The following is an 11,921-nucleotide window of genomic DNA, read 5'->3' on the forward strand; positions in this document are numbered from 1 at the left end:
GTTGCATAAAAGGCGCAAACTCAGAAGTCTTTACGAAAGTTGTTGTGCACCCTGTGTGAATTTATAGTGTAAAGAGAAAGGAAATTCTCTGTCTTTATGCCTGATTGATTACATCTATGAAACTTTTGATTTTAACGTCACACGTTTATGTCCTTTAGGCTAAGGGAAGCGATGATGAAAGCAAGTGAATGATGGAAGAATTGTAAAACATGTTTTCTTCGGGATTTTATTCACCCATTATTCTTGGAAAAATTTCGACTTTAAGCAATAAAAGTGATCCTTGAAGCTCCAAACAAAACATGAGAATTGGATAACCTTTACGAAAGGTTTTTTCTCTTTCTTTTTGTATAACTACCCTAGTAGCGAGGAAGCTGTCGGCCAGTTGCCGTGTGCTTTGCTTTTGGCTTTCTACGCTTGCACTTGAAAGCATGCTTTTTCATACAATCTGCCTTTTGTTGTACTTGCAAGCGATGCTTTAGACCCTTCGCAGAGCGTCATAGCATCACTGGTCGTTCATTGGCTATTGACTTGTAAACACTTGCAAGTTTGAATGGAACACTGAATGCAAGGTTGCCCCCATGTAACTTCGTTACTGGAATCCAGCTTGCGACATGCTTGGACGTTTTCCAATCAAGCTGAATGCAAGCTTGGCCAACTTGCAGTTCAAGCTTACAGCAAGCAGTTTATAAGTTGTCTCTGCTACTAGGGTGAATTTACTGCTTTATCTGTCATCGATTTCAACCTCAAAATAGAGATAACTATACGCTATGTTTTGTCATAGCATCTTTTTTTAACGAAAGTAAAGATATCATGTGACAAATAAGCAAAAAAAAAAAAAAAAAAAGCATTTAGCATAGATTAGTAAAAATGCGCCTACGTTTGGTTCTATTACACTTTGGGTATATGCAAATAATTGTAACTGGTTTCTTCCTCAAAAGGAAAAAAAGTGGACATAATAGCTAATCAGGTAAGTCTGGTCGCACATTGACTACAGACGAGGATAGCCCAGTCGAGGTGTACTACAGGCAGGAAAGTGTGAACAATAGCATAAAGCTTAGTAATGCATATTCACAAGATGGTAGACAAAGTGTACGGCAGGTGGACAATGTTTCCTGTGCCTCTGTCGGTGAAATATGCATAGAGAATGGAAAAAAAATGTGTATGTTGTCTTTATTGAACTAGAAAAGGCTTTTGATCAGGTGAATGGGAATTGTTGGTTGGAGTTCTAGAGAAAGATGGATTGGAACGGAAAGGTCGAAGACTCATAAGGAACTCGTATATGAACCAACAACTGAGTTTAGAATAGGGGAAGAAATGACAGAGTAGCGTTGAGAGGGGAATTTGACAGAGTTTTTTCTCGCCGATGTTATTTAATATCTATTTAGAAAAGAGCCTACATAAGAAAGAGATTATTTTTGTGAGAGGTAGAATGATTAGGTGTATACAGTTTGCAGTGCAGATAATATGGCGTTTATTGTGCAGTCTGAAAATAAAATTAATGAGGTTAGAAAACTTGAAGCGCAGTGAAGAATACGGTATGAAAATAAATGTTAGATAAAAACTATGGTGATTAAATGAAATAGGAAGGGGGAATAGAACAGGAAAAAGTAGCTTATTTTCTGGGTTCTTGAACAAAGAGTTAAGGAAAAGACCCACAAAATGTTTTATATGGAATATTATCCTCTATGGGGCAGAAGCGTGGACATTACGCAAACGTGATGAAAAACGACTGGAAACATTCGAAGTGTGTGTGTGGAAAAGAGTTTGGAGAATCAGGTAGGTCATTTGGTAAACGAACGAGGAAGTGTTAGAAATAGTAGGAGAGAAAAGAATAATTTTATATGTAATTGAAAAGAGAAAGAGGAATTGGTTTAACATGGCTGAGGACTAATCTTATCATGATGGATGTGCTAGAGGATATAGTGGCAGGGAAAAAAAGAGGCTGAAAGACGGTACAGTTAATGAACAATATTAAAACAGGAAAAAAAATGTACGTGAAGACGAAGAGATTCGATGAAGATCGTGGTGCATGGAAACCTCCGAGTTCCGACAAGTGACCTCCCGACAATGATAGAATACCTATCAAGGTGATTATCATTATTTTGATTTTTTCAGAAAATAGCATTGCCGAAAATTACATCTTTCATATGTCGATCTAGGAAATGTTACTTATACTTACAGGACTATCCTATGATAAAGCATGAATGTAGTTTCTTTACGGCGCAGTGAACTCCTTCGTGGTTGAGCAGTCAGCGTACGCGCCTTTGGCGTGGGGGACCCGGGTTCGATTCCCAGCAGGAGTTCATGTGGTTCGGATTCCACGTTAATCAGTAGTTTGACGTCTCATATAGCCTCGCTGCTGAACGGGACGTTAAGCTCAAAATCAACTGAACTCTAAGACTTAGCAATTTGTGGGCTGAAACTGTTAAAGGATGTGAGAATGAAAACAAACACATTCATTTTATGTTTCTTTTAAAATGTTAAGATTGAGTATTTCTATAATTACGAACAGACAAGAAACAAATCAATGTGGTTTTGTGCAAAATATCGAGTATGTGAAAAGAAAATAAGTTCGAAAAAATAGTTTATTGATTACCAATTATCCATCGCCGAAAATAATTATTGATTATAATCGTCTATTGATAATGACGAAAGAACCTCTCAGGCATCATAATGTGATCAATCAATGAAAGAGTGAAGGTAGGTAGCTACTTCCTGGAGTGTCACCGCGTTTACGAAAAATTTCCTTCAGAGATTTCACTTGCTCAGAATGTAGATGATTTCAGAGGTTATTTTGTTTTATTTTACTTATTATTTTTATTTTATTTATTTTTGTGGGTGAACAATGTTTAAAATTCTATTTTCATGAGCAGTTGAATGTGAAAAGTCGACCACAACTCCTACTGGGTAAATGTTTAATTTGTATTATTGTAACTATAAGTAGATATGAGAACTTATTACTCGGTACTAGTATAAGTTTGATGTTTTCCATGGGATCAGGGATGGTAAACTTACATATTATTCATTACAATACTCATTTCAAAAACGTTAATATATTTGACATTGTACTTACAGGGAGGGTCCGAATTTGGACATAATTCATCACGACGTGGTACGGAAATATATGTTTAACACTGTTTTTCTTTTTCAATTAGGATGACATCACTGTTACTGTAAAACGGACAGGCCGTGACACTGGATGCAAGGTGATAACTTACAAGATAGACCATACTGATGGAAGCAAAAGCCCCGGAGTAATCGGAATGACGGAAGCTAAGTTTGGACCGCTGTCACCACACATCGACACTTATAATGGCGCAGATTTTGGCAATTACAAGATTCCAACACCAATTTATGAACCAGATACTAGTTTCAACCGGAAGTTTAGCGTTGTAGTACCCACTTCGAATCCCGGACTACGCACTAAAAATACAAATGCCGCTGAGGATAAAAGCTCAAGCAAGGAGACTGCAAATGGATGTCCAGCAACAAATGATTTCGATTGTTCAGTAATAGTTCTCTGTATTTTACTAATACAATTAATAGTAATAAATTTGTAGCACTCTTAACAGTGATAAATTATCTATCGTCATAAATCTCCTATATTTCTATGTCTGTACTTAGAAGGATGAGCACAACATTAAGGTTTCCGACAAACCTTTTCAAACTAAAAAAAGCGTGTTTCGTATCTCTGAATGAAAGGTTAAGAAAAAGAACTCACTAAATGTTTTGTATGAAGCAGAGATAACCATTTTCCCTTAAACGTATTAAATCAATTGGTTCAAGCTGGGGTTCGTTGCCTGCAATGAATGAATGGGGGGGGGGTTAATGGGGACGCCAGCTTTATGTCCCCTCACGATAAATACGGATGCTCGCTCAGGACTGTAAGATTAAAACAAGAACAGACTAAAAGGAATATATTTCAAAAGAACAAAGCGCTGCTACATGAAAATATGTAGAAAAGAAGATAAAATATATAACAATAACAATATATCCAAAAAAACAATAAAAAGGCAGAGAACATAAAATAATTTAGTAATGATAAAACAGTAACAAACAAACAGCTCAGAGAACGTGAGCAACCCCACAATCACGAATGAACATAAGTACCCGGCGAACACTAGCATCATCATCCCCCAAGGCACGGATGAGCAGACGAGGCAGTCCGAGACGTTCTCTGAAATCTGAGTAATCAGGACATTCAACAAGAATGTGCTGAATACTCAGAGGTACAATACACTCTTCACAATACGGACGGTGCAACCTCCGCAGCAAACAGCTATGCGTAAGATGAGAGTGGCCTATACGCAAACGCGTCAGGAGCACTTCATCTTGATGATTAGTCTGCGATGTCGTCTTCCATTCCCCAAGAATTGGTTTGACAATGTAAAGTTTATTTTCAGTGGCCTGGTCTCAATCCGCTTACCAGTGAGATCGCATCAAGGCATTAAAATTGCTACAGAGATCAGAGCAAGGAAGACTGTGCTCCAAGGCAACAGTGGCCAAGGCAGCGTTCTTGGCAGCTGTGTCTGCGCGTTCATTTCTCCGAATGCCGACTTGACCCGGCACCCAGCAGACAACGACGACACCGTCCTGTTGTCGTAGCTGATGGCATCTCACAAGAATGTTTTGAACAAGGGTATTTCAGTTAATGAAATTCTGTAGGCTAACGATAACGTTCTTCGAGTCGGTGAAAACCAGCACGCGACGTAGCGAAAGCGTGAAAGCATGGTCAAGGGCAATCTGAACGGCATGTAATTCGGCAGTAAAAATGGAACCCAGGCGATGTAAACTGAATTCTGAGCTGCCTTCGTCTGTAACAAAGGCACAGCCAACAGAATTCCCATCCTTGGAACCATCCGTATAAAACACATTAACATCGGGGTACTGTTCTAACAATACTACAAACTCCTGCTGGTATACCTGGGAACAGGAGCCCAGTTTAGAATGCGAAGACAAGCGCAATCAAATCGGGGTGGACGGAGGAGACACGGAGACAAAGCACAAAACCAGGGCAACGAGAAAGAGGGCCACACGAAATCCTCACACGTGTCAGCAAGAAAACTCTCAAACGCACGGATATACCATGGACGTGTTGTGCGAGGACGTGCAGCATAGCGCTCGTACATCTGACCAACACGGAGGCAGCGTCGACAAGGATGGTCAGGGATACAACGTACACGCGCACAATAATGAAGAAGGCTCTCCGTACGATGTAGGTAGTAAGGCCCTGATCCTCACTTTGACCTATGGGGTCACAAATCTCGGGGTCAAATCCAAAGGCCAATGCCCTTGGACCAGAGTCAATGACCGAGGAGTACGTAAAACCATCCCCTCTAGATTTTGGCAGGGGTACCTTGTTCCACCCGCCAAATTTTGGCAGGGGTAAATAGACCACCCCCTTAAATTTTGGAAATTGACAAATCTAAAAAAATGTTATGGTAGTCTAGAACCAGGGTATGTACCTCTATCAGTATTGGGGTTCATATCGTCCCTTTCATGGTTAAAAAAATGCCAAAATATAAACGTAAGTAATACGTTGTATCACGTGGGAGGTATTGACCTTGATGAGGTACGAATATATGGTAGTGTACAAGGATTCATTTCCTTTAATGTTCCTTTTCAAAATTTGTTGTGGTACTTCTTAAGTTTGGGTGTTATCAAATAACACGTTTCTAGACACGTTTCTAGTTCTGCTTATTTCTTTCTAACGGGAATAATTGCCGGAGGTTCTTGACCTCGTTGAGAGCTAACATATAATTATATGGTTAATTCTAAGACTTAGTATATCGAGAGAGGTATGTAGGACCATTCTTTAAATTTGGGAATTGTGATAAACAAATTTTAGTATGAGACGCGAAGTTTGAATGTTCAATACCAGATTCATATGAAACAATACTTTGGATTTTAGTCAAAACTCAGTCTAAGATTATGGATGGAAAGTTATCTGATTGGTTGAATTTTACCTCGAGCTTTAGAAATCTGATAGGTAAGATTATTGAATCTTATGACTCATAGTCTAAAGGCAACACATGATACCTTTGCAACATTTATCAATGCTACAACATTTATCAATTACTGTTTAAAAATCTTGGTTTGAACATTTTCGTACATTTTCCACTCGCTGATAAATATGATCAAAATCGTTTATTTATTAATCGAATAGTTAAAAACCGGATAAAATTTGACGGGTAACCGTGAAATGTGAAATTATTTTAGTTGAAAATTATAAGTTTGTAAATTTTTGTTTCGAAATTTTTGTTTAAAAATTTTTAGTTTCAAAATTTTGTTTAAAAATTTTTAGTTTCAAAATTTTGTTTGAAAAAAATTTGTTTCAAAATTTTTGTTTGAAAACTTTTAGTTTGAAAATTTTTTCGTTTCAAAATCTTAATTGAAACTTTTGGTTTTGAAAATTTTGATTTCAAAATTTTGTTTGAAAGTTTTCGTTTCAAATTTATGAAAATTTTGGTTTGATTTTTTTTAGTTTGAAGGTTGAAAACATTTTTAAATGTCGTGAACTTTGTTCAACATTTCCACCTGACATGTCGTAGAGGATAACTTGAGTCAATAACCGAACGCGTGGTTTATTAACATTTGGCAATTTTGTACCCATGAAAGGGAACGAGATAGACCACCCAAATTTATAATAATGTATATTGAAGTCCTGTACTATGATACCAAATGCTTAAATTGGACAACTTCCAGAATTGAAAGGGTGGGCGAAGGTACCACCCCTAACACGTGGTACAACTTATTGCTTACACGTTTATATTTTGGCAATTTTTTACCCATGAAAGGGAAAGCGGTAGACCATCCAAATTTAGTGAGATATATACTAGGGTCTTATACTATTATAGTAAATGTTTAAATTTGACAATTTCCAAAATTTAAGGGGTGGACCAAGGTACCCCTCCCAAAATTTTAAGCGAGTGCACCAATGTACCAATGCTTATAAAAAGGGAATGACCCCTGTATACGCCCATATAATTATATGAGATAATAAGACCTGATAGAAGTAAATAAATTAGATCAAGAAACCTCCGAAATTTTAATTTTTGGCAATTTCCCATAAAAGGAACGAGCTGGACCCCCAATACCGATAGAGGTACATATTATGTTCCTTGTCTACCATACCAAAATTTTAGATTTGGCAATTTCCAAAATTTAAGGGGGTGATCCTAGTACCCCTGACAGGGGTGGCCCTAAGTACCCCTAAGTCATTGACCTGGGCCCCCATTCACCAAAGGCGACAAAATTTGGGCGGACGCCAGGCGCCACTAGAGGGGGCGCTAAAATTGAGATAGGTCAGTACCTTAGTAGTATGACCGACGTATATCTATTCGAGTCAGCAAACATTTTTGTGACGTCATAGGTCAAAGGTAAATGCCCTTGGCGCAGGGTCAATGACTTATGGATACTTGAGACCATTCCCTCTAGATTTTGGCAGGGGTACCTTGGCTCATCCCTAAAATTTGGCAGGGGTACATAGAACTACCCCCTTAAATTTTGGAAACTGTCAAATCTAAAAATTGGATATGGTCGACTAGGACCAGAGTATGTACCTGTATCAGTATTGGGGGTCTACCTGGTTCCCTTTTACAGGAAAAAGTTGCCAAAAATTCAAATTTCGGAGGTTTTTGGCCTAATTTATCCCCTTTGATGAGGTCTAATTACCTTATATAGTTATATGGGTGAATATGGGGGTTCATTCTATTACATAAGACATGAGTACAATGATGCGCCCCCACTAAAATTTTGGGAGTGGTACCTTAGCCCACCCCTTAAAATTTGGACATTGCCGAATTTAAACATTTGGTATAATAGTAAAGAACCCTAATATATATAACTATAAATTTAGATGGTCCACCTCGTTCCCTTTCCTGGGTAAAAAAAATTGTCAAAATATAAACGTAAGCAATACATTGTACCACGCGTTCGATTTTTGGCCCAATTTATCTCCTTTGATGAGGTCTATTACCTTATATGATTATATGGGCATGTATAGGGGTTCATTCTCTTACACAAGACATTGGTATATTAGTACACCCTTCTTAAAATTTGGGAGGGGTAACTTGGCCCAATCTTAAATTTTGGAAATTGTTCGGTATAATAGTGTAGGACTAATATATGCAAGTATAAATTTTGGTGGTTCATCTCGTTCCCTTTTACGGTAAAAACATTACTAAAAAATCAAATTTCGGGGTTATTGGCCCAATTCATTTTCTTTAATGAGGGTTTTAATACCTTATATTTTTGAAATTGCCTATTTTAAACATTTGGTATAATAGTATAGGACCTTAATATGTATCACCATAAATTTGGGTGGTTTATCTTGTTTCCTTTCATAGATAAAAAATTTGCCGAAAGTTTAAATTTCGGAGGTTATTGACACAATTTATTCTCTATAATGGTGGATTTATTATTTCATATGAACATATGAATGTGTTCAGGGGTCTATTTTCTTTTATAAGGCATGAGTATATCGATGCTTTCCTCTTAAAATTTGACAGAGGTACATTGATCCACCCCTTAAAATCTGGAAATTGCCAAATTTAAGAATTTGGTATAGTAGTATAGGTTCTTAATATATACCACTAGAAATTTGGGTGATCCATATCGTTCGCTTTTATGGGTAGAAATTACTAGAAATTAGTATGATCATGTGTTCGATTATTAATCCAATTTATTCCCTTTGATAAGGATTTAACATGTTATATGGGAATATATAGGGGTTACATGTATACTTTGATGTTAACTTTTAAAGTTTGTTTGGTGTACATAGATCATCCCTTAGAAATTATCAGATAACAAAATTCGGCAAACCTTCTCTAGGACCCATTGTAAATGTTGGTGTATATTTTGTTCCTTTTTATGGGTACAAAAATGTCCAAAATTCAAATTTCGAAGGTTACTGACCTCTTTTATTTTCTTTGATACGGCTTTAGTGCACAAGATGCCTGTGTCTTACGAAAAGGAATGAACCCTGTACCATTCAATAATAATCTTAAATTTTGGGAGGTGTACATTTCTTATTGTCAAATCAGTAATTGGGTCTTAGAACGTGAATATAAAAATTGAGTGATCTAGCTTGGGTAAATCATTGTCAAATATTAGTATGGTCACGTGGTCAGTTATTGACCTATGATAGGATTATGGGTCCAGGACATTGGTATATTGATGCATTCGTCTTAAACTTTGTAGGATAATTTGAGAATTGTCAAAATGAAATTACGTCATTGGTCTTGATTAGAGATGCAACGGCTCGGAAAAAAGGCTTTTTTGAAAAAAACTATGTTTTTTCTGCTTCGCGTTTTTAGTTGGGAAATTTTGGGCTTTTATGAAAAGTTTGCTTAAACTGATAAAGCAGACTTTGGTTCACTTCTCTACAACAAAAAAATCATTTAATTAGTGGTTGATGCAGATAATAATATATTGGTTAATCCTTTGGAATTCATAATGTAAATATGTTAAGAATTGTAAAAAAATCTTTTTGTAATTCATGGTTTATTTCCGAGATTTTATATGTAATAATATTTTAACCTCTTAATGCAGTAAGTACTTTAAAAAATGATACACAAACAACTAGCAAAATTGTGTGTATTATTTTTAGTTCAGAATATGACACACACTGTTTTTGAAGCAAAATAAAGTAAAACATGAGAGAAATCTGCACATCAAGAGCTTCGTTTCGGGTGGTTGTGTACATTCTTGAAATTTTTCAGTTAAGTTTAAACTTTCATATACATTGTATGAATTTTTCCAACAAATTTTGCACTGATTGATCACATACGTAATAATCTGTTACTACCTATCAGGTGCTTCAGATCTGCAAAATCGGTAAAGCTCCAAATTCTGTAATGCACTGACTGTCCCTTAAGCTTTTACAGATAAGGAAAGTATCGAATTTCCTGTTCATGGATCATGTACGTAATAGACGGTTCACCTGTGATATGGTTTCCTAGGCTATAGTACATATAACCACCATCACGGTTTACCCAGTTCTGAAGGTTTCTGAATTTTTAACAAGAAAATTCAACATATCGTTACGTAACTTTTTTTTTACCAAAAAGAAAAAAAGAAAAAAATATGGAATACATTTAAAAAGAGTGGAAAAATCAATCACTGTTCCAATTCACAAGAAAGACGACAAAATTGATTGTAATAATTATCGAGGCATTTCTCTTAACATTCTATTAATAAGATTAACACCATGTGCAGATGAAATTATTGGAGATTATCAGTGTGGATTTAGTCGAAATCGACCAGATATTTACCATTCGACAAATACTCGAAAAGAAATGGGAATATATTACCCAGTACATCAACTTTTTATTGATTTTAGAAAGGCTTACAACTCGGTTAGGTGGGAAACACTGTACAACATTCTTATAGAATTTGGAATACCAAAAAAGCTAGATTTATTAAGTGTTTAAATGAATCCCAGAGTAAAGTCCGAGTATAGAAAAATGCGAGCTTCCACGTCGAGATTGGCCTGAAACAAGGATGTGCGTTATCGCCGTTATTATTCAGCTTTGTTCCGGAGTACACTATAAGAAACGTCAAAGATAGGAACCAGGACCTAGAGTTGAATGGTATTCACCAGGTTATGGTGTATGCTGATGATGTAAAACTGATAAGAGAACAATCGAAAGAAATGCAGAGACCTTATTAAACGCTTGCAGGGACATGAGTAAATGCAGAGAAATCTAAATACAAGGAAGTTCTCAAGGATCGTAATACGGCAAATTATGAATGCGTTAAAATATCAATTAATACTTTCGACACAGTAGATATTTTCAAATATCTTGGATCAGTATTACCAGACCAAAATCATACCCACAAAGAAATTAAATGCCGACTGAAATCAGGAAATTCTTGTTATTATTCAGTTCAAAACATTTTGTCGTCGCGAATTCTGTCAAGGAATTTAAAGCATAAAATATATAAAATGATAATCGTGTCCGTTATGCTTTATGGTTGTGAAACATGGTCGCTTACGCTGAGGGAAGAACGCAGACTGAAATTATTTGAGTATAAAATTCTGAGACGAATATTTGGACCCAAGAGGAACAGGAATGGGGAATGGAGGAAACTTCATAAGGAGGTACTACGTAATTTATACGGTTTACCAAGCATCGTTCGAGTTATCAAGTCTAGGAGGCTCAGGTGGGCAGGTCGGTTTCGTTTCGTCCGAGGACAAAATCCGTAGCATTTCGTCTCGGTGTAGTAGCGTTTCTTCCCAATGCAAATCCATGGCAGTTCGTCTCGAGCTACCGTTATGTTTATTGATTAGTGAACAGACTAACGAGTAGAGTTCCGTCCAGTAAACAACACAGGTGATGACCCTCACGTCGATCAACCGGTAATTCTGAAACTTAATCTAACTAGCAGCACAGCCGAATAAGCCTACTAGGCACTTCGAACACTTGCTAACGAGCGTTCTCTAATGGAAGTACGAGACTCAGGATGTGTGTTGCCTTACCTTTTTAAAGCCAGCAAAAATGGAGGAAGAATGACTATATATCCATAGTATCACAGAAGACCACGAAAAACTGAATTTTTCATTATTTTGTTGACCAATGGTTTGAAAATCCACAAATATGTGTCCCATGGATGACAGAATTGTAAGAGCAACTGAGTTACTGGGAAAGTCAGGAGACATCGGGAGTTTTTCGAGAAGTGTTTCTTACATAATCCTTATAGATTAAAAAGAAAGGAAAGCGGTTAGGACTGATATATGAAAATATTGGACGAAGCTGTCGATAGTGAAGAATACTCGTATACGAATATCATTTAATAAGTAACAAAGCGCTGGCTGCAATTATATTTCTGGGACTAGGCCTTAAGTTTTAAGCCCGAGTACGGTAGTTCCGTGGATTTTTTACTATATGAAAATTAACCGCGCGGGTCCATGAAATTCG

General features: G+C 36.7%; 1 protein-coding gene across 5 annotated transcripts in view; it reads left to right on the forward strand.

Moving 5' to 3' along the window:
* Positions 1 to 3,664, forward strand: part of LOC145662975 (uncharacterized) — a 153,280-nt gene extending 149,616 nt beyond the window's left edge. For 2 of the 5 annotated variants that reach the window (XM_081729062.1, XM_081729063.1), the window contains one exon: positions 3,156 to 3,662. In XM_081729062.1, the coding sequence (XP_081585188.1) occupies positions 3,156 to 3,560 (405 nt within the window). In that variant the 3' untranslated portion in view covers positions 3,561 to 3,662. Of the gene's footprint in view, positions 1 to 3,155 lie in introns of all 5 variants that reach the window. The other 3 variants (XM_081729060.1, XM_081729059.1, XM_081729058.1) reach the window with 3 other exon arrangements.
* Positions 3,665 to 11,921: the final 8,257 nt, after the last annotated feature.

The sequence above is a fragment of the Thermobia domestica genome, chromosome 10, assembly GCF_964235325.1.
Source record: "Thermobia domestica chromosome 10, izTheDome1.hap1.1, whole genome shotgun sequence".
Classification (NCBI taxonomy): domain Eukaryota; kingdom Metazoa; phylum Arthropoda; class Insecta; order Zygentoma; family Lepismatidae; genus Thermobia; species Thermobia domestica.